At 50.7% G+C, this 27,911-nt stretch overlaps 1 protein-coding gene across 1 annotated transcript; it reads left to right on the forward strand.

Annotated features, from left to right (window-relative positions):
- XPNPEP2 (X-prolyl aminopeptidase 2) lies at positions 1 to 27,911 on the forward strand. Its single transcript, XM_055563235.1, has 21 exons — positions 1 to 518; positions 3,849 to 3,919; positions 5,239 to 5,349; positions 6,743 to 6,806; positions 7,626 to 7,730; positions 7,935 to 8,021; positions 9,046 to 9,192; positions 11,843 to 11,944; positions 12,594 to 12,675; positions 12,958 to 13,153; positions 13,925 to 14,014; positions 15,939 to 16,048; positions 16,754 to 16,831; positions 17,903 to 17,974; positions 20,219 to 20,279; positions 21,549 to 21,618; positions 22,063 to 22,167; positions 22,616 to 22,675; positions 22,936 to 23,012; positions 25,432 to 25,521; positions 25,796 to 27,911. Exons 1-21 carry the CDS (start codon positions 470 to 472, stop codon positions 25,988 to 25,990), a joined length of 2,022 nt encoding a protein of 673 aa, XP_055419210.1. The 5' UTR covers positions 1 to 469; the 3' UTR covers positions 25,991 to 27,911.

Below are 27,911 nucleotides of genomic sequence, written 5' to 3' on the forward strand. Positions count from 1 at the left end.
CCATCTCCATCTTGAAGCAAAAGTGGGGCCGAAGCCAGAGCCTGGGTGGGGGAGCTAATGGGAAACAGCTTGCAGGAGGGAGGGGGACAGAATTCGGGAATGGCCGAGGCTGGCTGCTGAAGAGGGGGCTGGGAGAAGCAAGCTGATTGAGACCAGCTGCCGCTCCTCTGTCTCAGATCTTTGGACTCTGCCCGGGGCGGGCTCATACCCTATTCTGGATGACTGGGAGCCAGCAGAGGCTGCCTGGGGCAGTTGAGTCTTCTCCACCCAGCCTAAGTCCTGGAATGCTCATAAACGAAAGACCAGAGGAAGACTCTCCATCCACCAGCTGGACGCCTCCTCCCCATTGCCAGCCCCCACCCTCTGGCTGCTGCTGCCCTGGAAAGGCCTGGAGGAAGAGGCCAAGGAAACAGCCTTGTCCACTCTCCCTTGACCCTACATCCACCCAGCACCGGCATCTGAAGACCTGATGGCCCGGGCTCGCTGGGGTGGCCACCCCTGGCTTGTCCTCCTCTGTGGTATGTGCACCCTGGCCTCCCCGCGCTGGGCTCAGAAAGGGTTGGCATGAAGGCTGGGCCCAGGTTGTCTCTCTTTTCTTGATTTCTCTGTCTTGAGCAAGAGGAACCCCAGGACAGTCCTGGGGACCCTCAAGACCCATCTCAAGTCTGGTTTGGCCCCTTTCCATTCCCACCTGTTAAAGAAAAAATGATTCTGGCACTTGTGAAAAGAGTAAGGAAGATTTTATTCAAAACTATTGCAATAAGACTATTGGACTAAAAAAAAAAAAGACTATTGGACTTATAGTCTAACTACTGGACTTCCCTGGTGGCTCAGACAGTAAAGCGTCTGCCTACAATGTGGGAGACCTGGGTTCAATTCCTGGGTCGGGAAGATCTCCTGGAGAAAGAAATGGCAACCCACTCTAGTATTCTTGCCTAGAAAATCCCATGGACAGAGGAGCCTGGTAGGCTACAGTCCATGGGGTCACAAAGAGTAGGACACGACTGAGCAACTTCACTTTTACTTTATCGCAGTAAGCTAAGTTAGTCACTCAGTCGTGTCCAGCTCTTTGTGACCCTAGCAAGAATACTGGAGTGGGTAGCCGTTTCCTTCTCCAGGGGGTCTTCCCAACCCAGGCGGATTGCAGGTGGATTCTTTACTGTCTGAGCCACCAGGGAGGCCCCAAATTGTTAATCGCTTAGTCCTGTCTGACTCTCTACGACCCCATGGATTGTAGCCCGCCAGGCTCCTCTGTCTGTGGAATTCTCCCAGCAGGAATACTGCAGTGGGTTGCCATTTTCTTCTCCAGGGGATCTCCCTGACCCAGGGATCAAACCCAGGTTTCCTGAATTGCAGCAGATTCTTTACCCACTGAGCTAGCAAAGAAACCCTCTACTGCAATAGGGGATAAAGGGCTCAACTCTGAAAACAGTAAAGATGGATGAGAACTTCTTGAGCAGAGTGAGAGGGTCAGTGGATGTAAAACTACCAAGAGGAGACATCAACGGTGAAGCGATTTTTACAAAATTGACTTCATAGGATTCTTGCTGAAGGCGGGGTGATGAGATATCAAGGGTGGGAGATGAGGAATTTGATCAGATTTCAAGGCTGATAAGATACAAAAGGTGAGTGATTCTCTCTAAAGTGACTTACCAGGATTCTTGCTAAGGCTGGGCATGCAGGCTCAGTAAGGACAGGACGGAGGTGGAACTCCAGGCCTAATGGAGAAGAGGGCTTGGAGGAGCTTAACTACAGTTTGGTCTTTGTCACCATTATGGTGTCCTGTTTGTTCTCTTTGTTCACAGTCAGCTGCCCAGCTCAACATCCTCCACACCCACTCCATGCTGAGCTTAGGGAGGCCTCCTTCCCTTTGCTCTGTGGCAGCAGGTCCCTGTTCATTCATTCAGTACCCAGCTCCTGACACCTCCCCAGTGCCAGGCCCTGTGCCAGGGACCACAGGCTGCAGAGCTGGCCCTTGTGAGCCACAGCCCAGGCCTCAGAGAACAGTAATTGGGGTGTCTGGAGGGACACAGGTTGGCTGTGTCTTTCTTATGTAGGTGTTTTAGCCCCACCATTTTGCCAGATCTGTTCCTATGGATCTGTTCCCCACTCCAGTACTCTTGCCTGGAGAATCCCATGGACAGAGGAGCCTGGTAGGCTACAGTCCATGGGGTCACTAAGAGTTGGGCACATCTGAGTGACTTCACTTTCACTTTTCACTTTCATGCATTGGAGAAGGAAATGGCAACCCACCCCAGTGTTCTTGCCTGGAGAATCCCAGGGACAGAGGAGCCTGTTGGGCTGCCTTCTATGGGGTTGCACAGAGTCGGACACGACTGACATGACTTAGCAGCAGCAGCAGCAGCAGTTCCTATGGAAACAAGTATTCACTTTCTAAAATCAACAGGGTGGGTCTCATCTCCTCCTTGAGTTTATGTGACTGAGAGAGACAGCCAGGCGTGGCATTGACAGTGTTAGAACCCAGCTGTACTTCTTCTGTACTCAGAAAGGATTCCCCCAAAACATGAGGGGCTGGAAGGAAGGCCTATCAGAGACCACTGGACTTTCAGAGTGTGAAGGCCCAGAGCCTGCAGGAGCTAGCCCAGGACCTGACACACAGCAGGCACTTAGGTAATGTTTGCTTCATGAATACTGGGCGACTCTTCTTGGGACACATCAAATTTGTGGCAGAGCCTCAAGTAAGTAAATAAAGAAGTGTTAGTCACTCAGTTGTGCCCGATTCTTTGCAACCCCGCAGACTATCGCCCACCAGGCTCCTCTGTCCATGAAATTTTCCAGGCAAGGATACTGGAGTGGGTTGCTATTTCCTTCTCCAGGGGATCTTCCCAACCCAGGGATCAAACCTGGGTTTCCTGAACTACAGGCAGATTCTTTACCAACTAAGCTACAAGGGAAGCCTGTGGCAGAGCCTCAAGTGGGAACTAGGTCTCCATACATTCTGTCACTTCTGGGACACCAGCCTTCCATGGTTGACTCTTTTGTACTCAGATGGCCCAGGTTCAAATTCCTGCTCTGCCACAGACTCACTGTGGCAAAACTTGGGAGAGTAACTAAACATATCTGGGCTTCGACTTCCTCCTCTGTAGAAAGCAGACAATAATACCCAACTCACAGGGTTGTTGCAAGTATCAGATGATATATAGAGTTGGCCAAAAAGTTCGTTTGGGTTTCTCTGTTACGGCAGATGGGGCTGTAATCTAATACTATATAGATAGGTAGCAGAGTTCAGTGTCTAGCACACAGTAGGAGCTCTTTAAATGCTAACCCACCTTACCCCACCAGGGGACGATGTCAGCCTGGGATTGCTTGTCTTCTGTGGCCTGGAATGAGCCGCAGTGATTTGGAGTGTAAGAAATGGTGTAAGTGGGCCTTGAATTTAAGTAAACCCAATATATATATAATTAGATTTATAGAAGGGTAAAACGAAGGTGGGGTGATTATTTAGCGAGATCCTCTAGAGCATTTAAGGGAAAATCTGATTACAAAAATTTAATTTACACACAACTTTTCCAGTTCGGTAGACCCTGAAAAGACCCAATTAGATTAGAAGGGAAAAATTGATTTAATGAGCACTAAAACCCATCCAAAAGTAATCACTTGTCGATGAAACAGGTTTCTTTGATTGTGACCCAGGGTGCCATGCAATTCAGCCTGATTTCCTATGAAATGTGATTATTTTTATCCTCAAGTAGAGTTGGACAGCATCTCAGTGCTACAAAGGATGGCGGCTCTGCCGGGGTTCAGAGGGGGGTTGGGGGAACATGTCCCCGTGCTGTCTAGGACCTATCTGGTCTCCGAGTGACCCTGGATTTTTCTCCGGTTTCTAGCTTATGCCTGGGGCCACCCAAAGTCACTGGACCAGAGAGAAGATGTGAGAAACTGTTCCAGCAGCCCTCCGGTGAGGCCCTCCCTTCGCCCCGCCCCACCGCTCCCGCCTTCCTGCCCATCCCCCACGGGCCCAGCTGCTAGCCTCGCCCTCTGCCAGCCTTCCTCCCGATTTCCGGACTCGGGGGCCACAGTTTCTGATTAACCTCCCCCGGGGCGGGCGGCACATTCTCAGGTGTCTGACATCCGCCCCCATCCCGCCCTCTCAGCCATTCCCACGGCAGGTTATCGCCTTCCCTCCTGGCCTGGGCCTGGGCAGCCCCTGGGAGAGGGAGGGGGTGGGAGGAGGGGCGGTAAGGAGGAGGGAGGCCCCTAGCTAGCCTAAAGGCTAGGCAGAGGCCAGGAGGAGGATGGGAGGAAAGAAAACAACAGTTCTGGAGGAACTGGGAGGAGGGTGGAAGACCGAGGGCTAGAAGAGCCAGCGGAAGGTCAAGAAAGGGAGGCCTCGGGTGTGAAGACTGGTGAGAAGGCCCAGCACATTGGAGCTGAACGGTTGTCAGCTCCTACTTGGAGACCACAGCTAGATGAGAGTGCGAAAGAGCTGCCCGGCAGGAGCAGCCCAGACGTGAGGGCTCGCGGGCCTGCCAGCAGGTCACTACAATCTCAAGACACATGGGACACATGTGCGTGCTGTGCCCACTGTATGTGACCCCTGGGACAGGCAGGTCGGTGGGCACTTTTATATTACAACCAACACGGATGTGTCCTTGAGTAGAAGGCAAAACCAAACAAAAAACCCACACTTTTTATTTTTAAGATCAAATAACCTTTAACAAGGCAGAGCTGCCAGGTGAAATACAGGACAGCCGAATTACATCTGATTTGCAGATAGTGAATCGTGTTTTTAATGTAAATATGCCCAAATAGTACATGGGACTTCCTTATACTAAAACATGATTCACTGTTGACCTGAAATTCAGATGTGACTGGGTGAACATCCTGTATGTTTATTTGCTAAACTGGTATCCAAAGAGGGACCATCCCCTGACCTGGCCCAGTGCCAGGGCTCAGACCCCTACAGTTCTTACCCGCCCCTCCCCACCTCAGGTCTCATCACTGTCACAGAAAGTCCCTCTCCAAACTCATAAACATCTCCATCCAGGCACCTTAATCTAGAATAATCCATAACATCCGCTGCTGCCCCATCTCTGTCCAGGCTGCCGCAGCCTATGCACCCCCAACCCCTACCTAAAGGGAGGCTGGAGGCCCCTGCATCCATCATTTTCTCAAAGCAATGTGTGTGTGTGTGTGTGTGTGTGTGCGTGCGTGTGCGTGTGTGTATGTGTGTGTGCGTGTGTGTGTATGTCTTGGTGTCTTCCTGTCACCTGTCAGTACCTTCCAGTTACTGCGGTCAATACCACAGCGCGGCTCACAGCCCTCCGCCAGCAGATGTACACCCAGAATCTCTCTGCCTACATCGTCCCCGACACGGATGCCCACATGGTGAGGGATGACTCCTCCCCGCAACCCCCACCCTTTCTGCTACCCAGGCCACAAACAGGACTGTTGAGACTCAGAAGATGGAAGACAGAGAAAGGGTTTGACAGGCAAAGGAAAGGAAGTGGGGAACCTGGACACGGGTGTTTTAGGGCAACTGAAAGAATGTATTCCTTTACATAGGACAGAAGACATTGCCCAATTTCCTTGACCTCAGGCCAAGAAACTATAAACAGCTTCATAACAATTTTGATCAGTTCCTAAATGGTGGATCCAGAATGAATGTTTAGGATACCCCTGCCCTAGGAGGTTAGAATATAGGCTGGAAATTGAATTAGAGGAACCCTGAGCTGCCTTCTGGCTCAGCCCTTCCCATCAGCTGATGGATGGAGTGCTGAAATGATCACAAGTCCAAGAGTATGAGGTACAGGCTGAAAGAGGGGGAGTAGTCAGGGAAGATGCTGGTCTGAACCAGAGCTGCCCACCCATCCCACTCTTGCCCACCCTGGCTCAACCTCCACCCCATTCACCCTGCCAGCACCAACCCAGTTGGAAGAGAAGGCATTTTTAGTGTCAATACCACTCCTTGAATTAGTTTCCCCACCTGCTGAAAAGGGCTAAGAAGCTTGGGTAAGGATCTGAACTTCTCAGAGCCTCAGTTTTCTCTACTGCAAAATGGGAATAATGAGATCTGTCTTCAAGAATTATGGGGACCAAAATACAATAATGTATAAAGCTCTCTGTAGAAGTTATTTATGATATATCCATTCTACTGTGCTAGACTGGGGAGGGGGACAACAGCAGGGGAGAACCCAGTAGAACAAAAAGGCATGATCCCAACTGTAGAGAATTTGCATCCTGGCTGGGGAGACAAAACTTATTGGCAAAACAATCCAGTGCAGGACTGTGGGGTTTCGATGCCAAGAAATACAGTTGTTCAAAGGAAGGGACGATCCTGAGAGCTGGGGGAGTTCCAGAGGGCTTCCTGCAAGAGGTATCCATTGTGCTCAGGCTTGTAGGACTGATTGATTCTGACTAGACAGAAACACAGAGAAGGCAATGGCACCCCACTCCACTACTCTTGCCTGGAAAATCCCATGGACGGAGGAGCCTGGTGGGCTGCAGTCCATGGGATCGCGAAGAGTCAGACACGACTGAGCAACTTCATTTTCACTTTTCACTTTCATGCATTGGAGAAGGAAATGGCAAACCACTCCAGTGTTCTTGCCTGAAGAATCCCAGGGACGGGGGAGCCTGGTGGGCTGCCGTCTATGGGGTGGCACAGAGTCGGACACGACTGAAGCGACTTGGCAGCAGCAGCAGACAGAAACAACTGATGTGGTTGGGGTCGTGTGTGACTCCATGAAGGAGACTAATGACAGTGTTGTTGATTTCCTAGAGCGAGTACATTGGTGAATATGACCAGAGGCGTGCATGGATTACAGGCTTTACAGGGTCTGCAGGTAACAGCTATTACCTGCCCCTCATTGCTTCTGTTGGAGGCCAAGAGTGGTCAGAGAGGCTCTAGTGTGACTAATTCTTAGCAGCCAGGACCCCAGGACTTAGTGTCCAGAGGCCCCTGCTACTCTCTGTCTCCCCTCCATCACTCCTAAAGGGGTCACAGGGCACATCTTAAAGCCCACCAGCCACACTTCGGCATGAGGCAAATGGCCCTCCTGACTTCTTTCCTGTGCTCACAGCCTCGGCCACAGCTAGGCCCAGCCTCACACACTCCCTGGGCTCCATTTCTGGGTCAGTTGCTACCTCTATATCTAGCCACTGACTTCTTTCACCCAATGGCTCATTTGGGGGGCAAAGTTTTACTTTGCTGGTCCCTTTATGGACAGCATCACCTCACGTGGTCCAATGAGACACAAACATAGAGACCCTTTCTGGGGTACCTGTTTCGGAATGGGCCTCTCACCCTGATCCTGGCTCTTTGCGTGAAACCTAAGCTTCCCTTGCTGATGCTTAAACATCCCTCCCCTGGGCTTCTAGCTGCCTGGCTTGCCTATCACTGGCCCTTCTTCTCTTTGCTAAAGTCCACAGGTTTGGCTTCTCTGCCTGTCCTCAGCAAAGCCTCTGGGTTAGTGTCCACATCAGCCTTCCCCCCAACACTCTCTTTAACATCTCCTGGCTCACTTCCTTCCAAGGGAAGAGAGAAACTCTTTCCAGAGGCCCCTTGTGACACTGTCAGAGACTGCACCGCATCGCGCATGTGCTAACTAAAGCCCTGCTCTGCACTGTCTCCCTCCCCTCCAAGAGTCTCTGTTCTGCCCCAGGAGTCGCGGTGGTGACCATGGGGAAAGCCTCTCTCTGGACCGACAGCCGCTACTGGACCCAGGCTGAGCGGCAGATGGATTGCAACTGGGAGCTTCATAAGGAAGGTGAGAGACTCCGCTGGGGAAGCTACAGGTGAGGGCATGCCTGCAAGACCATTCTGGGCTGCTGTGACGAGCTCGGGAAATTTGGAGCCATCCCTAACCTTTGAGACAGATATCATGGAGGACAGACCTGACAGGACTGTCACAGACAGAAGCCTGGCTGGAGGGCTGTGGTAACCTCAATGTCCCTCCTTGTCTTTCTCTCAGTTGGCACCACTCCCATCGTCACCTGGCTCCTCACCGAGATTCCTGTTGGAGCACGTGTGGGCGTCGACCCCTTCCTCTTCTCCATCAGTACGTTCTTCCCTCAGTTCCCGTGTGTGTCCACACCAGCGAGGGAGACTCAGGCCCTCGGGATGTAAAGAAACCCATCCTGGCAGAAGGAGGTGCAGGGGGACTCTAAAAATAGAGTGTTTGAATTTGTGGTTGCAGAGTATTTTGCAACAAGGCTGTATTCTGGGATTGTGTAATGAAAATACATTTAAAAGAATAAATAGAGTTTTTTAAAAGTCAGGAGTGCAGAGACCCAAACTAGAAGATTCAAGGAGTTGTTAAGACCTAATCAATGAGTAGGCTAAGATGGTCTTCAACCTAGAACCATCCTCTGTACCCTGGGACTCTACTGATCGGGGCACTAGAATCACTTGAGAGCCCTCTTCTGGAAGGCAGCTTGGAAGGGTTGGAGGAGTTGGAAGGGTTTCTGAGTAAAGAAGCACAGTCCCTGGGACTTCTCTGGTAATTCAGTGGTTAAGACTCTGCACTTCCACTGCAAGGGGCATGGGTTCAATCCCTGGTCTGGGAACTAAGATCCTGTGTGCTGTGTGGCATGTCCAAACAATAAATAAAAAGAAGCAGCAGCACAGTCCCCTCTTCTCCCCTCTAGGAACATGGCTCCTTGAGCCCTGGTGCCCCCACCACTGGCCAGCCTGCCCCCAAAGGTGGCATCCTCATGAATATGTACTGGAAGGCTCCCACTTGAGACCTGGTTTCTCTGCCAGCCTTTCCAGTGGCCTGGACCTTGCCATTCCTTTGGGCTGTGGCATGCAGACAGGACTGAAAAGAGGGCCCCACAGCCATTGACACTTAAAAAGATGAGCTTAGCCAGCTGACTGTGGACAGCACTGGGGTGGGCTCAGGGCAACTGAGCTTTGAAAAGTGAAGGAAGAAGGTGAAAGGGCAGAGCTCAGAAGGTTCAGACTGCTTGGAAAGGCTCTGGCAGCCAGGCTGCAGGAGTGGAATGAGAGACGGAGGGGACAAGAGCTAACTTTGCCCTAGTCACAATTTTTCCTGAAGTCTAAACTCCTTCCTGTCTCTGTAGACTCCTGGGAGAGTTATGACAAGGCCCTACAAGACTCTGACAGAGAGCTGGTGTCCATCACCGTCAACCTTGTGGACCTGGTGTGGGGGGCAGAGAGGCCTCCAGTGCCAAGTGAGCCCATTTATGCCCTGCAGGAGGCATTCACAGGTAATTTCTTATGCTGGTCCTCTTTCCCAGCTTGAAGCAGCACCAACCCGCAGTGCTGCTCCTTTGGCTGGAAAATTCATCCTAAGAGGTTCCAAAGCAATGGTCTCATGTGCACCTTTAATGCAGGTTTCTAGGCCCCCTCTTCTCAGAGAATCTGAATCAGAGGATCCTCAGACCACACTTAGAAAATGCTGGAATAAAGAGTGTTACAATTTAAAACAGGAGGGAACAGGAAGGGAGGAAACAAGGGAGTCAGAGAATGATGAAAAAATCCCTACCCCTTTGTAGAGAGAAAAAACATGAGTTTCTTCTCTGGTACCGAAGACTGCTTTGTATTGAATCATTCAGACGTTGACTTCTGGCCCTCCTGTGATGAGAAATTCAGATGTAAGATGGCTGGGGTCAGATGGGCTGGTGTGGACAAAGGAAGCATAAACTAAACTCAAGATCAATCTGTGGCACAGATTAAGATTCAAGTTTTGGCCAAACCACAAAGGAAAGTTAACTGACCCCCTAAAGTTTTAACATCAAAAATCTTGACACCATCTAAATATGTCATAAGAGAACAGTATGGTCTATGATTCTTGTAAGTAGTAAATAAGCTCCTGACCAGACCCAGGCTGCTGATTATGAATCAGTGTCTTGACCACCACCACTCCCTACCTTCCTAGGAATACTGATACAAGCCCTTGACTTGGACTCCTGGGAACATTGGGCAATCTGAGAGGCCCATTTCCATACACAGGTCTACGCATACTTGTTTGGAAAGGAATCTGGAAAACAGGAGAGAAATTTCAAAATACTGGGTCTGATGAAACAAGTCACAGTTGGGTCCAATTTTCTTTATCCATTCTGATGTAACTTGCAGAATCTTTCTGCTGCTTGACACAGTTTTTAGAGAAACTTGCTATCCAAGACAGTTCCATCATAAATAAAACTCATCCCATTCAGATAAGGAAGGCTGCAGTTCCATCAGGAAGAGGAGGGGGTAAAGAGGGAAAACCTTCCAGGGGCTGGGAAAGAATTCACATGCGTTTTATCACTTCCCACAAGTGAAAGGAAACTGAACCATTGCAGGCTGCTAGTCTTTAAGGAAAGGCCACGTGGAGCCAGAATTGGGCCTGGAAGCCCAAGAACAGAGTCTTTCTAAGCGTATAAGAGAGACTTTCTCTCCAGTCACTCACAGGTTTTAAAGGGGATGAAGTAAAGAGCATGAAAAGTAGTTACTCAAAGATACCTCTGTGTATCGAGCCATTGAAGTTGGCTTTCATTTGTCGTCTCAAAAATGTATCACATCCATGAACCTTGAAAACATCATTCTAAGTGAAAGAAGCCAGCGAAAGCCCCATGTTGTATGATTCCATCTGTGTAAAATATCCAGCATAGGCAAGTCCGTGGAGACAGAAAGCAGATCAGTGGTTGCTGGAGCTGGGGGGAGAAACGAATGAGAGGGACAGCTGGAGGGCAGGGTTTCCTTTTGGGATGATGAGAATGTTCTGGAATTAGTGCTGGTGGTTGCACAATCTCGTGAATGTTCTTAAAGGCACTGAGTTGTGCACTTTAAAATGGTTAAAATGATACATTTCATGGTATGTGTATTTTACCACAGTAAAATAGAATCAACCTTAAAAAAACAGTATTACACCCAAAGCTTTGGTTCTTGTTGAATAGTTTTACCTGTTTGCATAAAGATTTTTTAAATTGAATTATGTTATTTATGCTAATCTCCAAGCCCAGCTAGAACCCTTCATGCTTATGATCTTCCGCCAGCAAATTCCTGGCCCTGCAGAGGGGCAGACTCTTTAGAGGGATTGCAGGGAGCAAGAAAAAAAGATGAAAATCAAAGTCCTAGAACCAGTATACAAGCATCTCCAAAAGGACAGCTCTGTGACATAGAGTTTAAGGACAAGGTGGAGACTAACGCAGTTAGCAAGGTCATCCAATGTCTGTATCAGTAAGAGTGCAAGCCATGTAGTCAAACAGATCTGGGGTCAAGTCTAAGTTCCACCCCTTGCCAGCTATGAAAAACCATAGATAAATCACTTTACCTCTCTAAAGCCTCAACTTCCTTATCTGTAAAATGGGCCAAGTAAGGATTAAAACAATGTACACAGAGTGTTTAGCTCAGACCCAAGTGGCTTTAGTAAGTGCTGGGGTTACCACAGAGAAGAGGATTAAACATGGCCAAGCCCTATCTGTTTGCCCTTCACCTCAGGCTGCTCTGCTGATCTCTCTTCTGCATGCCTATTTATTATTCAGAAAGTTATACTAGACTTTCTACACAGCAAGACACCATTCTACATGTATTACAAATCTTAGTTAATTTGACCCTCACAACAATTCTATTGAGGTAGACACTATTATTATAATCCATCTCCATTTTACAGATCTGCAAAATAGGGCACAGAGCAGCTTAGTAATTTTCCCAAGGTCACCCAGCAAGTAATCACAGAGCTGGAATTTGAACCCAAACAGTCTGGATCAAGAGCCCCATATCCTTACTGACTACACAAGTAAGAGTCTGGTTAAAGAAAGGGTTCTATTGCTTTTTAAAGGAATGGAAAACGATTGCCCTAAGGGAGCCCTCTCAGGAAGTGTGGCAAAGAGAAGGTAGGTCACTCATGCTTTCCTTGGGCTCTTTCATTTCCAGGGAGCACCTGGCAGGAGAAAGTAGCTGGCATCCGCAGCCAGATGCAGGAGCATCATAAGGCCCCAACTGCTGTCCTTCTGTCCGCACTGGATGAGACAGCCTGTGAGTATAGATCTGTGGGTACAGGGAGGGCCTGGCTTGCCCTGGAACCCCTAAGCTTCCTGGGCCCTGCAGCAATGACCATGTACCTGTGGGTTCTGAGAGCTCCTTGGCCTTGACCTGTAGGAACTGAGGTGAGGGCAGTAGCTTATGCCTACCCAGTAAGGAAACCAGGAAGCCCCATGTGATCTGGGGCCAGCCCGCCAGCTACTGGAGGACCAGGTGACCAAAGCAGTAGAGATTTCTGTCTCATGAAGGGGAGGAGGCCCAGAAAACACCTCTTACCGCCTGGCCATGAGTCCAGGGCACTCACACACCCAGCTTTAGCACCCCATGCAGCCCAACTCTGTCCCAGCATTGCTCAGCGCTTCTCACCCGACCCCAGCTCTGGGCTGGAAGCCCACTGACACCCTGCGCAGACTACTGGCTGGGTATCTGCTTTTCCTGGGAGAAAGAGTCCCTAGAGCTCATTAGTGCTTCAAAGACCCGCCCCTCTCCAGAAAGACTGAGAAACATTCAGGGGTAGAGGATGCGGGTAGGCATGCTGCTGGGGATCTTTGGGCGCCAAAGCAAGCTAGAGGGCAAAAGGCGCCATTTGCAATTGCCTCAGGCAGGTCAGCTTCAGGTAGGCCCCATCCATTCTCTTCCCCAGGGCTCTTCAACCTGCGTGGCAGTGACATCCCTTATAATCCCTTCTTCTATTCCTACACGCTGCTCACCGACTCCTCCATCAGGTAGGACTTGTCCTTCGCTTGCGGTTAGTGACTTCCTCCAACCCCTCACAGCCCCGACCTGCAGCCTTCCCAGAAGTGGGGTGCCTGCCCCTGCAGGACCCTCTAGGAAGCCTCTGATCACCTTTTCCTGACCCCCTTGACCTCTGTTCCCACATACTCCAAATCTGGTCTGCACAGTTGCCTGGTATGGGCCACCTCTGACTTCCAGGAATACAGGGCCTCTGGTCTTTTGCATTGCCCTTAGAGACTTCTGGACCCTCCTAGTCTTCCCTATCCACCCAGGTTATTTGCAAACAAGAGTCGCTTTAGCTCTGAGACCTTGCAGTACCTGAACTCTAGCTGCACGGGTCCCCTGTGTGTACAAGTCGAAGACTATGGCCAAGTCCGTGACAGTGTCCAGGCTTACACCTCAGGAGACGTGAAGGTCTGGATCGGGACCAGCTATACCTCATATGGGCTCTATGAAGTGATACCCAAGGTGGGTTTGCCAGGCCCCGGCTCATGCCAGGCACCATCCCCCTTACCCCCACCAAGAGCCCCGATAAGTCTCAATCTAACAGGGAAGAGGGGACAGCCCCTTGACCATTCTGGCAGTTGGTCAGTCAGCAGTGGTGCAGTGAGTCCCCTTCTAGGCCTCCCTGGAAAGAGACAGGAGAAACAGCAGCAGGACATTGTCCACAGAGAGCCTAGACATTGTCACAGAGGCTGGGGAAGCAGAGGCTCTGAGGTCACCAAACGAGAAACGGAGAACAACTGTGCCAGGACCTTGGATGAGTGACTTTGTCAGTCCAGGCCTCTGCTTCCTCACCTGTAAAGTGGCACTAAGAGTCACAACCTCAAAAGAATTGCTCTGAGGAGCTTAAAAGGAGACAGTGCATATAAAGCCCAGTGCCTGCAGCAGGGCAGGCTCTCAGTAAGTGGCAGCTGTTATGATACGAGATGTGCAGGAAATAGACTGTCCGAACAGCCCACAACTGGCAAGGGCCAGGCTCGCATCCATCCCAGAGCACTGTGGGGATCCAGGACCAGGGAGGGAGGAGGAAGCAAGGGAGGAAGGGAGAGAGGGAAGGTTAGGCTGGACAGAGAAGACTAGGAAAGCCCTGCATAGTCAGAAAGCACACACAGGAAGGGCACTGCCACTCCAGGAAACGGCAACTCTCATCTCAGCCAGGATTTCCTGCCAATCCTTTTCAAACCCCACCGTGCCCTAGACAGGCCTCCCAGACCATCTCCTCTCTGCTCCTCACAGGAGAAGCTCCTAGAAGACACCTATTCCCCAGTGATGGTAACCAAGGCGGTGAAAAACAGCAAGGAGCAAACCCTCCTCAGGGCCAGTCACGTAAGTCCGTGGGCAGGCAGACACACAGGCCTCTGGGGAGCTCCCGGTCTGATGGGTTAGAAAGGAGACCATGCGCAAGGAGCCTTAAGAAGGTCCTTAGTGAAACACAGAAGTGGACACCAAACTCCTGGACACCCACTTATGCTCCACCCCCTCACTCACAGCTTGGTTCGGTGGTTTAGAACCTGAGCCCCAGAGCTATAGTGTCTGAGTTCAAATCCTAGTTCCTCTAGCCACCTCCTAACTGTGTGACCTTAGGTAAGTCACTTCACCTCTCTGGGCCTCAGTTACCTCCTCTATGAAATGAGGATCATAGCTGTAACTATGTAACTATCATAGCAGCAGAGGATTGTTATGATAATTAAAGACATATATATCTACATTATATAGTATAAATAATAATATGTTTAAATATATTAATTGTAATACATAATATAAATATATACAATATGTGCGTGCTTAATCACTCAGTTGTGTCTGACTCTTTGTGACCCCTTAAACTGTAGCCCACCAGGCAAGAACACTGGAGTAGGTTATCATTTCCTCCTCCAGGGTATCTTCCCAACCCAAGGATTGAACCTGCATCTCTTGCGTCTCCTACATTGGCAGGCAGGTTCTTTACCACTGCACCACCTCAGAAGCCCTAAATATATACAGTATGCATATATGCATTTATATACATCTATGTATATGTGCAAAATATACCTATAAACATATAATAATTATGTAAATATATGATACTTATATAATAATTATAGAGTTCTATGTGTATAAATTGGAGAAGGCAATGGCACCCCACTCCAGTACTCTTGCCTGGAAAATCCCATGGATGGAGGAGCCTGGTAGGCTGCAGTCCATGGGGTCGCTAAGAGTCGGACACGACTGAGCAACTTCATTTTCACTTTCCACTTTCATGCATTGGAGAAGGAAATGGCAACCCACTCCAGTGTTCTTGCCTGGAGAATACCAGGGACGGGGGAGCCTGGTGGGCTGCCGTCTACGGGGTCACACAGAGTCGGACACAACTGAAGTGACTTAGCATAGCATGTGTCTAAATACAGTTGCTGCTGCTGCTGCTAAGTCACTTCAGTCGTGTCCGACTCTGTGCGACCCCATAGACGGCAACCCACCAGGCTCCCCCGTCCCTGGGATTCTCCAGGCAAGAACACTGGAGTGGGTTGCCTTCTCCAATGCATGAAAGTGAAAAGTGAAAGTGAAGCCGTGTCTAACTCTTAGCGACCCCATGGATTGCAGCCCACCAGGTTCCTCCGTCCATGGGATTTTCCAGGCAAGAGTACTGGAGTGGGGTGCCATTGCCTTCTCCGATAAATACAGTTATGTACTTATATATATTAAATATATATATAGCTTTTAATACCTCCACCTGGCACACTCCAAGTCTTAAATGTGTCAGCTATTATAATTTCTTCACCCTGGGGAGAGGATGGCTTGCCCCTTTGGATATTCCTGTTAAAATTGGGATATGCTGCCTCATTTTTTAAAACTTTTCTTGTGGAAAATGTTAAGCATGTACAAAAGTAGAGGAAATAGCTTAGTGATCCCCGTCACTATCATCCAGCTTCGATAATCATCAACTCAAGGCCACTCTCATTTCCTCTACAACCCCACAGTCATTACCTCCACTCCCCATCCTCTGCTGCTGGATGATTTTAAAGCAAATGCCATCTATCACATTGTTTCTTCTAGCAACATTTCAGTATCTCTGACAAGAACTCTTTTCAAAACATGACCATACTCTGATCATGTATATAGACGTGAATAAGAACCCCTTAATAGTATCACAAAGCAGTTACACCCTCACGTTTTTAAAGCTCAGCTCCCAGAGCAGTCACCCCATCTCCTGCATCCTGGAGCCCCAGCTGAGACCGTTCCTCGGTCTGCCTTTCTGCTTGCCCTGCTCCAGGTGCGGGATGCTGTGGCTGTGATCCGCTACTTGGTCTGGCTGGAGAAGAATGTGCCCCAAGGCACTGTGGATGAGTTCTCAGGGGCAGAACAACTGGAGAAGCTCCGAGGGTGAATGACCACAGCCATCCTTTTCGGCTGACTGTCTAAGTGTGGGAGTGGGGGCAGGGAGGGGAGCCTGGTCTCCTTACTTACTGGGGAAGGAAGACCCTCCTTGTATTTGAGGGCTCTCTGGCATAAGGAGTGACAGGTTCTTGAGTGGTCAGGAAGCTGGGCAGGGGTATTGGATGACATTCCCCAACTCTGCTGAGAGCTGGACACCTAGAAGGGCCACAACCCAACAGCACCCCCTAGTGTCTGCTTCAGGCACAGGCCTCTGGGGGGAGGCCCGCTCAGGCCAGTAGGACCTTGGACCACTTGAGAATATCAGGCTGAGGAGGGAGGTTCCCTGAGGGCATACTTAGCCCAAAATGCTGCTCCTGGGCTGGGGGAGTTTTCAGATACAGGGAGCTAGATTTCTTCACACTTGCTTTACTAGGAACTCACTTTGGGACACAAAGCCTTGGTTTCCCCATCTGTAAAATGGAGGTGGAGGAGGAATAATTGGTGTCTGCAGTCTCTCCTTCTCTGACATTGAGTGGTCTATAAGTGACAGGTCAGGGCTCAGGAAAGGACAGGAGGTGGGACTGGGAAAGCCAAATGGAGCCTGGCCGAGGTAGAGGCAAACATGACTTTTCACTTGCCTTTGCTGGCTCTCCTGGGCCCAGCCTAGTCCCTGAGCCCATTCATTGACCATTCCTGCCTTGTCCTTTCCAGAGAGGAAGAGTTCTTCTCTGGATCCAGTTTTGAAACCATCTCTGCAAGTGGCCTGAATGCCGCCCTGGCCCACTACAGGTACGTCAGGAGGAAGAATTTTCTGGGGCCCTGTGGAGGACTTGAGTCCACATTTAAGCTTTAAGGTCTTTAGCACTGTGGGAGCTGGGGGTGGGGAATAGAGCCCAGTCAGGTGTTGGGAGTCTCCTTTGAATTAAAAGACTTGAGTAATTTCACTGCCCAGGAGGCTGGGACTTTATGAGCACTTAGGGCAGAAGGATCTGGAAGGCAGATGGTGGGACTGCTGCTGGATGTTTTTCCTTTGCTTCCTGTGAGTTACTTAATTCTTAAAGCTCACAAGCATGTAGAGAAGAAGTGCCCATTCACTCTCCCTGAACCAACCAAGGTGGGCCCCGTATATAGGCTGGGCAGATGTTTGGCTCCATAGAAAACAAACACCTGCAGCCAGCCTGGTGAAATTGGGGGAGGGGAGTGGTCACGCTCACCAGATGCCTCCAGCTGGCAAGGGCAAAACTGGAAGAGGGCAGAGACCCTCCAGTGGTTGGCCTAGCCTATCCCAGACTTCCTTCTCCTGGTGGCCCCAAGCCTTTGGCTGCCTTGGCCCAGCCCCCTCTCCCTACTAGAGAGGAGCAGGGTAGGAACTCCTCAGCTCTACCAACTGCTGCTCTCCAGCCGCACCCTTGAGTTCCCTCCCTTCCTGTGCCCTGGCTTCTTGGGGCCCTCTGCTCCCAGAGGCAGCAGGAAGTTAGAGAAAGCCCTAGACTGAGCATCTGGGTCCAGGCCCAGTTCCCTCATGGCTCTCCCGAGGGGCCTCCTGATCTAAAAGGTGGCTGGACTGGGTGCTCGCTAAGGCCTTCTCATCTCCCACATTCAGGGCTCTTTCCTTTCTCCCTCCCTGGGGACCAGGGCCTGGCCTGGGGAGATGTAGGATACACAGATGTGCGCTGAGGACATTAGCGGCAGAAGCTCATTAGTCTTCCAGGGCCCTTTGGGAGATGATGATGTCCCCAAAGGAGTTAGCTGAAAAGCCAACCCACAGGGAGGAAGGGGTTCCTCTGCTTTCACTCAGGACCCCTCCCTACCTGGCTCAGTGTTAGGCTGCTCCTTTCTCAGCATCTCTGCCCTTCCCAGCCCCACCAAAGAGCTGCACCGCAAGCTGTCCTCAGATGAGATATACCTGGTGGATTCTGGAGGACAATACTGGTATGTACTCCACCTCGCCCCCGCCCCGGCCCTGCTGTGTCAGCTCAGACAAGAGCCGGCCAAAGGTTTCCCTTCCTGGGCGTGGATCCTGCATCTAAGAAAGGAGAGGCCTGGGTTGAATTGCTTAAGTAGCCTGTCCATTTTCACACGTGGGAATCCCTGCCCGGTGGGCAACCGACAGAGGCCAAAAATGGGGCTGCCCACAGATGCCACCCTGTAAGAATCAGGAAAAGACTCCCCTTGTGAAAGTAAAAGGTTTTTTTAAGCCCGAACATTATTACACAGTCCGAACTGCCCTGCTTGACTGTGCAAACAGTATGCCCGTATTCTCACCCAAATACCCTGGACACACCTGCATGCCGTGACAGCACAGTGCATACCCCCACCCCGCCCCTCACTGCGAGCTTGGTGAGGGGACCGCATCATGTGGAGTGGGGGCAGGATCGGACCTTCAGGAGAAGTAGGCAGGTGAGTCATGCAGCATCAGAGGACAACCAGCAGCACAGTGGGGACAAGGCACTCCCATCAGCATGGGATATTTGTGAGTAGACGTGTGTGTGTTCTGAGTATGTGCATGACCACAGATAGGGTTATGTGGGAGGGCACTGACCCCTGCTCCAGGACTCCACAATCTGCATGTCTACTTGTGTGTTCTCATTGAAATTAGTATATACCCATTTGGTGAATGGCATTTTTTAAGATGTGTTACTTTGGTACAGTGCACAAGCTGAACACCTAGACATGATAGCCATGCGTGCTAAGTCGATTCAGTCATGTCTGACTCTGCGACCACATGGACTGTAACCCACAAGTCTCCCCTGTCTGTGGGATTCTGCAGGCAAGACTACTGGCGTGGGCTGCCATATCCTCCTCCAGAGGATCTTCCTGACCCAGGGATCGAACTCACATTTCTTATGTCTCCTGCATTGACAGATGGGTTCTTTAACACTAGCACCACCTGGGAAGCCCCATTATGGACTACTGGAGTGGGTTGCCATGCCCTCCTCCAGGGGATCTTCCCAACTCAGGAATCGAACCCAGGTCTCCTGCATGGCAGGCAGATTCTTTTTCAGCTGAGCTACCAGGGAAGCCCATGATAACTATGAGAATAAGCTAAGCCCATTCCTTCCAAATGTATGACCAATCATTCACACAGGAGCTGAGTTGAAATGGGCTGGAAGATTTTCCCTTCTCATCTAGGAGGCAGTCGGACTCTGGGAAACTTGGGGGAAAGGAAGGAATGTGCTGAACTGATGCAGGAGCCAGGAATCGTTTCCCATCATCTATCCTGTGCTAATGACAAAGGCCCTTCACTGGGAGCAGCCTGGCAGGTGTTCAGCCTAGCAGCCTTTGCAGTCACCAGTATGGTGCAGTGCAGACCTGAGATGGCTGATGTGCAAAGGGGAAGTGAATTTTCGGTGTGTTGCTGGATCGGGGCGTGCTCAAGCAGGGTGAGGCCAGGGAAACGGTCACCTCACTTCCTCTTCTCTCCTTCTGAAGAAGTCAGCCACATCCTGTGACCTGCTCCCAAGCTGGAGTCCCAAAGACCCTGGAACCATTCCCCACTTCCCTGGGGGCAGGGGGTAGCCACAGGGGCCATTCTGGGGTAACGACTGCAGGTGGTGGTTGGCAGGCAGATTGTTTGCCTTCTGGCAGCTTCGGTTCACTGAGCAAATCCCTGGGGCAGATTCATGTTTACAATGGAGAGAACTGTATAAAGCCACTGCTTGAGCCAGGCCCGGCCTCCGTGAGGCCAGTGAGGGAGAGGGCCTCGTGGCCTTAGTTCCCTCGCCTATGAAACGGGGATAATGAGGTTTGTTCTGCATCCCTTATTCTGTTAAAAGTAAATAAGTGTATGAATGTGTGAGAGTGTTATGATCTCTCAGTTTCCCCATCTGTAAGAGTGCGACAATCCCTTCCTGCCTCACAGGAAGCCTGGAGGGAGCCTTTCTTTTAGAGCCAGACTGGCCCAAGGAAACTTTTGGTCAAAATGGGTGGGACTGGGGTGGAGGATGTATGTGGGGACTCAGGATTCCTGAGAACTTTGCAGAGCTCCTTCAGACGCACATACTGAGGATGGGAACTGCATCATGGCTGCCATCTTCTTCCCTTGGCCTCCTTCCCCACCCCCATCCCAGTCCTGCCACTCAAACCCCAGTGGTGAACACTCCAGAAGAACATGGCCATGATCCCTACCCCAAAGTGTTCACCTGAGCTGGACCTGATGATTGTCCTTCTCCACAGGGATGGGACAACAGACGTCACCAGGACAGTCCACTGGGGCACCCCCTCAGCTTTCCAAAAGGTAGGCATCAGACCATATTTCCCTGCCCACGCTCACCCAAGGGACACCCAAGCAACCACTCCTGCAAGAGCCGTTCGATTATATAGAGTCTGAAACTGAAGCCCAGGGAGGTTAAGTAGTTCACCGTAGGTCACACAGCGGATTAGTACCAGGAAATCCAGTGTCCCAGACTACTTCCCCAGAGATACTTCAGGCCCCTGGCAGGGCCTCAGCCCAAGCTTGTCATCATCCCATTTCAGAAACTCAATGAACAAATATTTATTTAGTGCAGTCTGTGAGCGTAGCCCTGTGCTGAGCAGAAAGGAAGAAGACCGGCATTCCATTCCAGGGGGTAAAAACTGGCACCAGCACAATCTCAGAGGTGGAAAGAGACTGGCAAAAGGGACTTCACTGTTCAGGAAGCAATGAGGGCTGGTCCGCTGGGGGTAGGTGTGGGGACACGGTCTGTGAACCTCTGGGACCACATTTGTGCATTCAGCATGTGGACTGTGGCTCAGACATTGTACCTGAAACAGAGACAGAGAAAACAAACACTGGTCAGACCTCCAGGAGCTCAGTTTAGCGGGTAGATCCAGTGCCCCAGGCTGTCATCATGCTCAAGATGACAAGCCCTGTGTGGGGGGGGTATGTGTGTGTATGTGTGTGATGAAGGGGACTCACCACATCACCACAGGGAGTGACTGGGAGAAGATGCCTCCCTCCCTCTTTCCACAAGGTAACAGCCCCAACAGAGCAAGGCTGACCTGCCCATTGTCAGGCCTCAACTTAATCATAAGGCTCTAAGAAAACTCAAGGGTGATCATAATAAGGGCAATGAGGGGCGCTGACCTCTATTTGACCCATTTACTTTGTCGAGAGCACCCTACATGCACAAGTCTACCCGCTCCTCCCAACGACCTTCTGAGCTGGTACTATGATCATCCCATTACAGACCACGAAACTGAGGCATGAAGAAGCTCAAAACACTTGATCAAGGTCAAGTTTGTGAGTGGCCATGTTAGGATTCTAGCCCAGGGAGTTTGCCTTCTAAACCCTTACTGTCGCAGCCTCAGCTCACCCCCGACCTAGACCAGCCAAAGGGAACCACGTGGACCAAGCCCCAGCTTTGGGCAGGTGCCCCTCAGCTTCCTCTGGCTGTCTTCCGGAACCCGTGTGCCCACACACAAGCATGCATGGGTCCCCCCGTATCCCCCTACCCTGGCCTGGGCCCACATATGAGTTTCTAGCTACTTGGGCTCTGTGCATATTTTGTCGCCTTCTCTCCATCAGGAGGCATACACCCGCGTGTTGATAGGAAATATCGACCTGTCCAGACTCGTCTTCCCAGCTGCTACCTCAGGTGGGTTTTGGAAACCAGGCTGGACCCAGAGCCTCAGGCCCTGATTCCACTGCAGCCAGACCGTGGGAGGCCAATGGGGCAGGGGTTACATCATCACCCCCTCCACTGTATAGATCCAGTCCGGCCCAGAGAGAGAAAGCCACTTGCGCAAGATCACACAGAGGGTTAGTGGGAGAGCCAGGCCTTGAGCTCAGAGGCGGGGGCGCTCAGTGTGCTGCAGCAGTCATGGGAGGATTCTGGGAGGAAGCAGTTGTCTTGAGACATGGGGAGGTCCGGGTAATGGGTACAACGTAGAATAGACTGGAGACAGGGGATGCCTACCTGCCTCTCGGGCCCCTCTCCTCATGCACCATCCTGGTGGTTAGTCTGGGAAAAGTTAGCCAGAGGGGGCAAAGCCAATACTATGGCGTCCAGCCAATTGACTGGAGGTCGTCTCTCTTCCAGGGCGAATGGTGGAGGCCTTTGCCCGCAAAGCCTTGTGGGACGTTGGGCTCAATTATGGTCACGGGACAGGCCACGGCATTGGCAACTTCCTATGTGTGCACGAGTGTAGGTATCTCTTTGGCACTCCCCTGCGGTCCCCCCTCTTATGAGAGAGGTGGAGTATTTCACAGGTATGGAAAGGACTGGGACCCATGGAGGGGCAGTGACCCAGGCCAGGGGACCCAGCTGGTGGGAAGTTGGGACTCCACAGGGTAAGTGAGAAATGCTGGCAGTCGGCCACTCCAACTGGCATCCAGGACAGCTCCAGAAAGAAGAGAGGCAGGTCAAGACACAGTGGCTGACTGGCCTAGACCCCAGAGAAATAAAAGCCAGAGCCAACCCAGTCCATACCAGTCACTGGTAGACGAGGATGTGGTGGATGCACGCTGCTGGGGGTACCCAGTTACCTGCTCTTCCCCAGAACCTACTAGATGCCATGGAACCTGCTGGATGCCATGCTGGTGAGTGCAGGAGAGCTGACACTGGCCTTGCCTCTCCCTCTCTCCCTTTCCAGGGCCAGTGGGATTCCAGTCCAGCAATATTGCCATGGCCAAGGGCATGTTCACTTCCATTGGTACGGTTCTTGGGCTCCTCCACGATTTCATTCTAGCAAATGCCAGCCTTCAGGGAGCACAACCCCACACAGGCCCACCCAGACCCCACTGCTGTACTCCCTCATCCACCTCCCCAGTCCCAAATAGGCTGTCCCACCATAACACCAAGCCCCTTCTAACATCTAACAAGTGTAGGACTGCCACTCCTCATTCAGTACAGTAAACCTGGGCTTGGGTCTTCCCCCTACTTAATGTCACCAGCATCTCTTCTGTCTCCCAGAACCTGGCTACTATCTGGATGGAGAATTTGGGATCCGTCTGGAAGATGTGGCCCTTGTGGTAGAAGCAAAGACCAAGGTAAAGACAGGCTGGAGGGGTAGACAGTGTGGCAGGGACTTTAGGCTGCATTGGGGGTGAGGAAGGTCAAAGGAGAACTCAATGTATGGGCATGAATTTCTTTAGAGTCTTCCTTAGCACCAGAATAATTCCATAAATCAGTTTCTCAAACCTGTTTGCACATTAGAATATTTGAATCATCTGGAGTTTTTTTTTTTTTTCAAGCCAATGCCCAGGTCTCACTCTGAGCCAAATGAATCACTAGCCCTGCCCTAAATCATTGGTTCTCCATGCCCATAATAAGCACCAGGGGAGCTTGTTAGGTATAAAGATTCTGTATAATAACAACCAAGAAGATAAAATACCTAGATATAAACTTTAAAAGACTTACGTACAGAAAATCTCTACTGAGGGACATAAAAAAAGATTTAAGTAAACGGTGCTCTCTGGAAATAAGCCTCAATATTATGAAGATGTCATTTCTCCCTAAATTAATCTACAAATTCAAGACAACCGCAATTTCAACATTAACTGGATGCTTTTGTAACTTCACAAAATGATGGTAAAGTTTATTTGTAAAGATAAACATACAAAGATAGCTCAGTAGCTAGGATAATTCTGGAAAAGAACAATAAGGGAAACTAGCTCTTGCAGATACTAGCCCACACTACAAAGCTGCCATCACTAAAACAGTAAGACAATAGAGATGGGAAAGACAGATGGAACAGTGGGACAGGATAGTTAGTCCAGAAATAGACCCTCTAATTTCCATAAACAAGATGGGAATTTAGTTTACTATAAAGCTGTTACCTCAAAACAGTCAGGGAGAGAGATTGTTTGATCACTGGGCAGGGGAGACAAATGGCTAATCATTTGGTTGGGGGAATTAAACTGAAGAACCTCCTTGTTACTCTAAAAAAAATTGCAAATGGATCAAGGTTTAAAGGTGAAACCATAAAAGATCTAGAAGAAAACCTATATGAATTCATTTATAATCCCAGGGCAGAAAGGGGCCTTTATAACTCTGACTCAGTTAAACAAAGAACGTCTATATGGGAACAATGCCAAAATGAAGTCAAAAGATGTATGACAAGTATAGCACGTATATCTGAAAAAGGGGGTATGTCCTTCTTTTACCACAAGCTTTTAAAAATCAGTAAGACCAGGCTTCCCTTGTGGCTCAGCTGGTAAAGAATCCACCTGCAATGCGGGAGACCTGGGTTAGATCCCTGGGTTGGGAAAATCCCCTGGAAAAGGGAAAGGCTACCCACTCCAGTATTCTGTCCTGGAGAATTCCATGGACTAAGAGTCGGACACAACTGAGCGACTTAAAAAAAAAATTAGTAAGACCAAAATAGGGAAGACAGAAAAAAATGGTTAAAAGACATAAAGAGGCAATTAACTAAAATCAACACAAATGTTCCATAAATTCGAAAAGATGCTCAACTTTATTGTTAAAAAGATACAAATCAAAGTAACAATGGAGTACCACCTGATTGACAAAAGCAAAAGACTTTGATGATACCCAGTGCTTGTGAGTTTGTGGGGAAAAGGACACTCTCATACGTTGCTTGGGTAGGTACAAATACCTACAACCTTTCAGGAAGGCAGCTTGATAATATCTATCAAAATTTATACTAAAAATGCCTGTACTTTTTGTCTCAGCCGTCCCACTGCCAGATGTGTACCTTCTGGCTATAGTCCCAAAATGTCACTTCTGTATAAAGATGTTTATATGATGATGTTGATCGTCACATTCACAGTAATAGTTTAAAAACTGGAAACAGCCCAAATACCCATCATTGGTTAAATTAATTATCATCCACATACTATGGGCCCTTAAAAAGAAGGAGGTAGACGTTCCTGTGCTAATATGGAGCACTCTCCTAAGTTTACTATGGGGGCGACAGAGTGGGGGAAGGTGCAGGAAAGTGTATAATCCATTATGCTTGAATTTTTTTTAGAATATATGTGTATATATATTATATATGCCAAAAATGTTTTCAGGAAATAAACCAGGCAAGGAGGAATCTTTCCATTTTTATTGAGTCTCTTTTTGTAGTTTGAATTTTCTAAGCACATACATGCAAGAGCTCTCTGGGAGGTGGGAATTATGGGCTATTTCTTCTTTATGCTTGTCTCCATAGATACATCAATTGATAGAAACAGAGATATGGATAGACAGATAGAGAGATGTAGAAATGGAAATTAGATCTCTACATCTGAGAAACGTAGGCCTAAGTCTAAACTTCAGGAATCATGAGGGAAGCACCAAAGGCAGGTGGCTAAGTGGTGGACACAGGGGTGGCCAAGGGCACTGTGGGGGCTCAGGCTTGACAAGGCCAGTTCCCTGTGCCCCGGGCTTCTGGGTGGAGTGTTCTCTCTCTCCATCTAGCCTCGCTCACTTCCTGCTTTCCTCCTTTACCTGTGGGTCCCCCAGTACCCAGGGACCTACCTGACCTTTGAAGTGGTGTCCTTGGTGCCCTACGATCGCAACCTCATTGATGTCAGCCTGCTGTCCCCTGAGCAGGTGAGCGGGCACCCCTCAGCGCTGTCTAGCTCCAGCCCTTGAGCCACTGACTGCCTTCTCCCTGGCCCTGGCCCTCTCTCGCCTCTGCTCCCCCTACCCTAAGACCCTCTGCCTCTTCCCTCACTTTGGGAGGGTCCACACGAGTGGCACCTATAGGCTCACACTGGGGAATCCCTCCCCTGCTCACCTGAGGATGGCTGGGGACCTGGGCCGAGCTGGCACCAAGCTCCCACACCTTGGCCTGCGAGGCCCTCACTCCTCCTATGTCTTGTAGCTCCAGTACCTGAACCGCTACTACCAAATCATCCGTGAGAAGGTGGGCCCGGAGCTGCAGCGACGCCAGCTTCAGGAGGAGTTCTCCTGGCTACAGCGACACACAGAGCCCCTGACCGCCAGGGCGGCGCCCACTGCCTCCTTGGCCCCTCTGGTGACAGTCTCTGCTCTTGCTATCCTAGGCTGGAGTGTCTAGTGTCTGAGACTCCCCTTCTGACCCTCTCACTCAACTCCCCTCACCCCACAACACCCATGCCCAAGAGCCCCCGCCGACCCATTGCCTGGAAACCACCGCCCTCAGCCTCCTCCTCCGGAACCAAGCCCTAGGGGTGTGCGGCTTCTTGGTCACTGTCAGCACCTCCCCCCACCCCCTCTCCACCCTACACTCCCACCCTCAGGCTGGGGCATGTCACCCTCAGCTCCCAACCCCTAGCCCCTGGATACAAGAGCCAGGTGGTCCCCTTTCCTCCTATGAGTCCAGCAGACCGGCCACTGACTTGGCAGACCCACCTCCTCCCCTGCTTCAAAAGATCAATACAAGACAGCACCCTACCTCCCAGGAGCTCCAAGGCCCTGTGAGAGCCCCACTCTGTCACACCTGCTGGATACAGCCTGACCTACACTGGTTCCTGACTTGTGGGTATTCCCACACCCTTGAGGCCGCCACTGGCCTCCTGCCCTGGCCCTGACCCTACAGTGGCCTCCTGGGTGCAGTCCACAGGCTGAAGGAACAATTGCTGCCTCCAGGCTGCTGCACCCCTGGAGGGAGAGGAAGGGATGGTGGCTGAGGCCTTTGGCTGTGTTACTGCCACTCCAGGGTCAGACAGACCAGCCCCCCTACCCACCATGTGTAAGCCCATCACTCCTAAACCCTGGATGGGCTCCATGCCTACTGACAGCATAGGGAGTTAAGCCATAGGAATCTGCCCAGGGGGTAGGAGGGGACTCTGGAATATGGCCCTACTCCAAGTTGGGAACAACCTGAGCAACTCTACCCAATCACTACCCCAGACTTCCCAGCACGTGGGTCACCCAGTGAGCTTTCCAAAGCACAGCCACTGGGACCATGCTGAAAAATCCTCCAGCATCCTTGGGTGATCATTAACCTGTGTGGGTGAAATCTGGTCTCCCCATTTTACAGATAGGAGAACTGAGTTCCCGATGGGGTAAGACCTGCCCAAGGACACACTGTGCTTGGTGGGAACATGGTGGGGCCAGAATGGATCAGCAGTCCAGATCTTTTGCCTCTTGGTACCATGCAGAATGCCATAGCCTACCTGCCAGCCCTTTCCAGGTTCACCGAACCAGCGGCTGGGGCAGTGGGGAGGATAGGGAAGGGCTGTCCCTGGCCAGCCGAACCGTTAGCCACCTGGGCTTACATCCTGCTAAAAGCTTGAAACAGCCTGGCAGTGAAGCCTGCCTCTGGGTTTTGCATTGTCTGCTGTGCAGCCGGGGACTGCTGTTACCTGTGGCTTTTGTGGTGGGGGAGGAAGGGGAGGAGGTGAGGTGGGGGCGGGGATGTGAGGCTCCCAGAAGCTCAGTTGGGGAGCACATGTGCTTGAGAAGGTGCAAGTGAGCATGCGTGCGTGTACGTGGATTCTCATGCATGCCACGCCCAGCCAACCACCTCCTGTGGTAAAGGTTGTAGCTTTGTGGACAGGACTAGGGGAGCCCATGCTGGGGAACTTGTCAAAGGTGGTCCCGGAAAGTTGGGGCCAGCACCAAGGGAGCACAGTCAGGGGAGAAGAAAAGGAGAACTCTGGGACAGAGTGCTGAGCAAGGGCACCCGGCTGAGGAGTTCCCCGGGCGGGACCACCAAGTGTGAGGGTGACCTGTGACAGTTATCACCACCAATGCTTGCACCCAAAGTCCCCAGCTCTGAGCCATCCTCACTGAGAGCCTGTAGCACCCCATGGTGGGCCCCTGTTTGCTGAGTCATTTGATCCCTCACAAGCTCACCCCACAAAGACAGGTAGTCATAATGAGTCGCCGCCACCACCATCATGGTCATCAAACCTATCATCCACTGAGTGTTCACCATGTACCAGGCACTGTGTTTTACATTTTTTTAATTTTATTGTGCTAAGAACATTAAACGTGAGATCTACTCTCTTAAA

Source organism: Bubalus kerabau, chromosome X (assembly GCF_029407905.1).
Source record: "Bubalus kerabau isolate K-KA32 ecotype Philippines breed swamp buffalo chromosome X, PCC_UOA_SB_1v2, whole genome shotgun sequence".
Classification (NCBI taxonomy): Eukaryota; Metazoa; Chordata; class Mammalia; order Artiodactyla; family Bovidae; genus Bubalus; species Bubalus kerabau.

Excerpts from the sequence above, each read along its gene's own strand:
- XPNPEP2 (XM_055563235.1), top strand. The coding sequence starts at position 470 with ATGGCCCGGGCTCGCTGGGGTGGCCACCCCTGGCTTGTCCTCCTCTGT. Across the intron at positions 8,022-9,045 it reads CCCCTTCCTCTTCTCCATCA|ACTCCTGGGAGAGTTATGAC; the intron begins GTACGTTCTTCC and ends CTGTCTCTGTAG. Across the intron at positions 16,832-17,902 it reads GCCGCCCTGGCCCACTACAG|CCCCACCAAAGAGCTGCACC; the intron begins GTACGTCAGGAG and ends TGCCCTTCCCAG.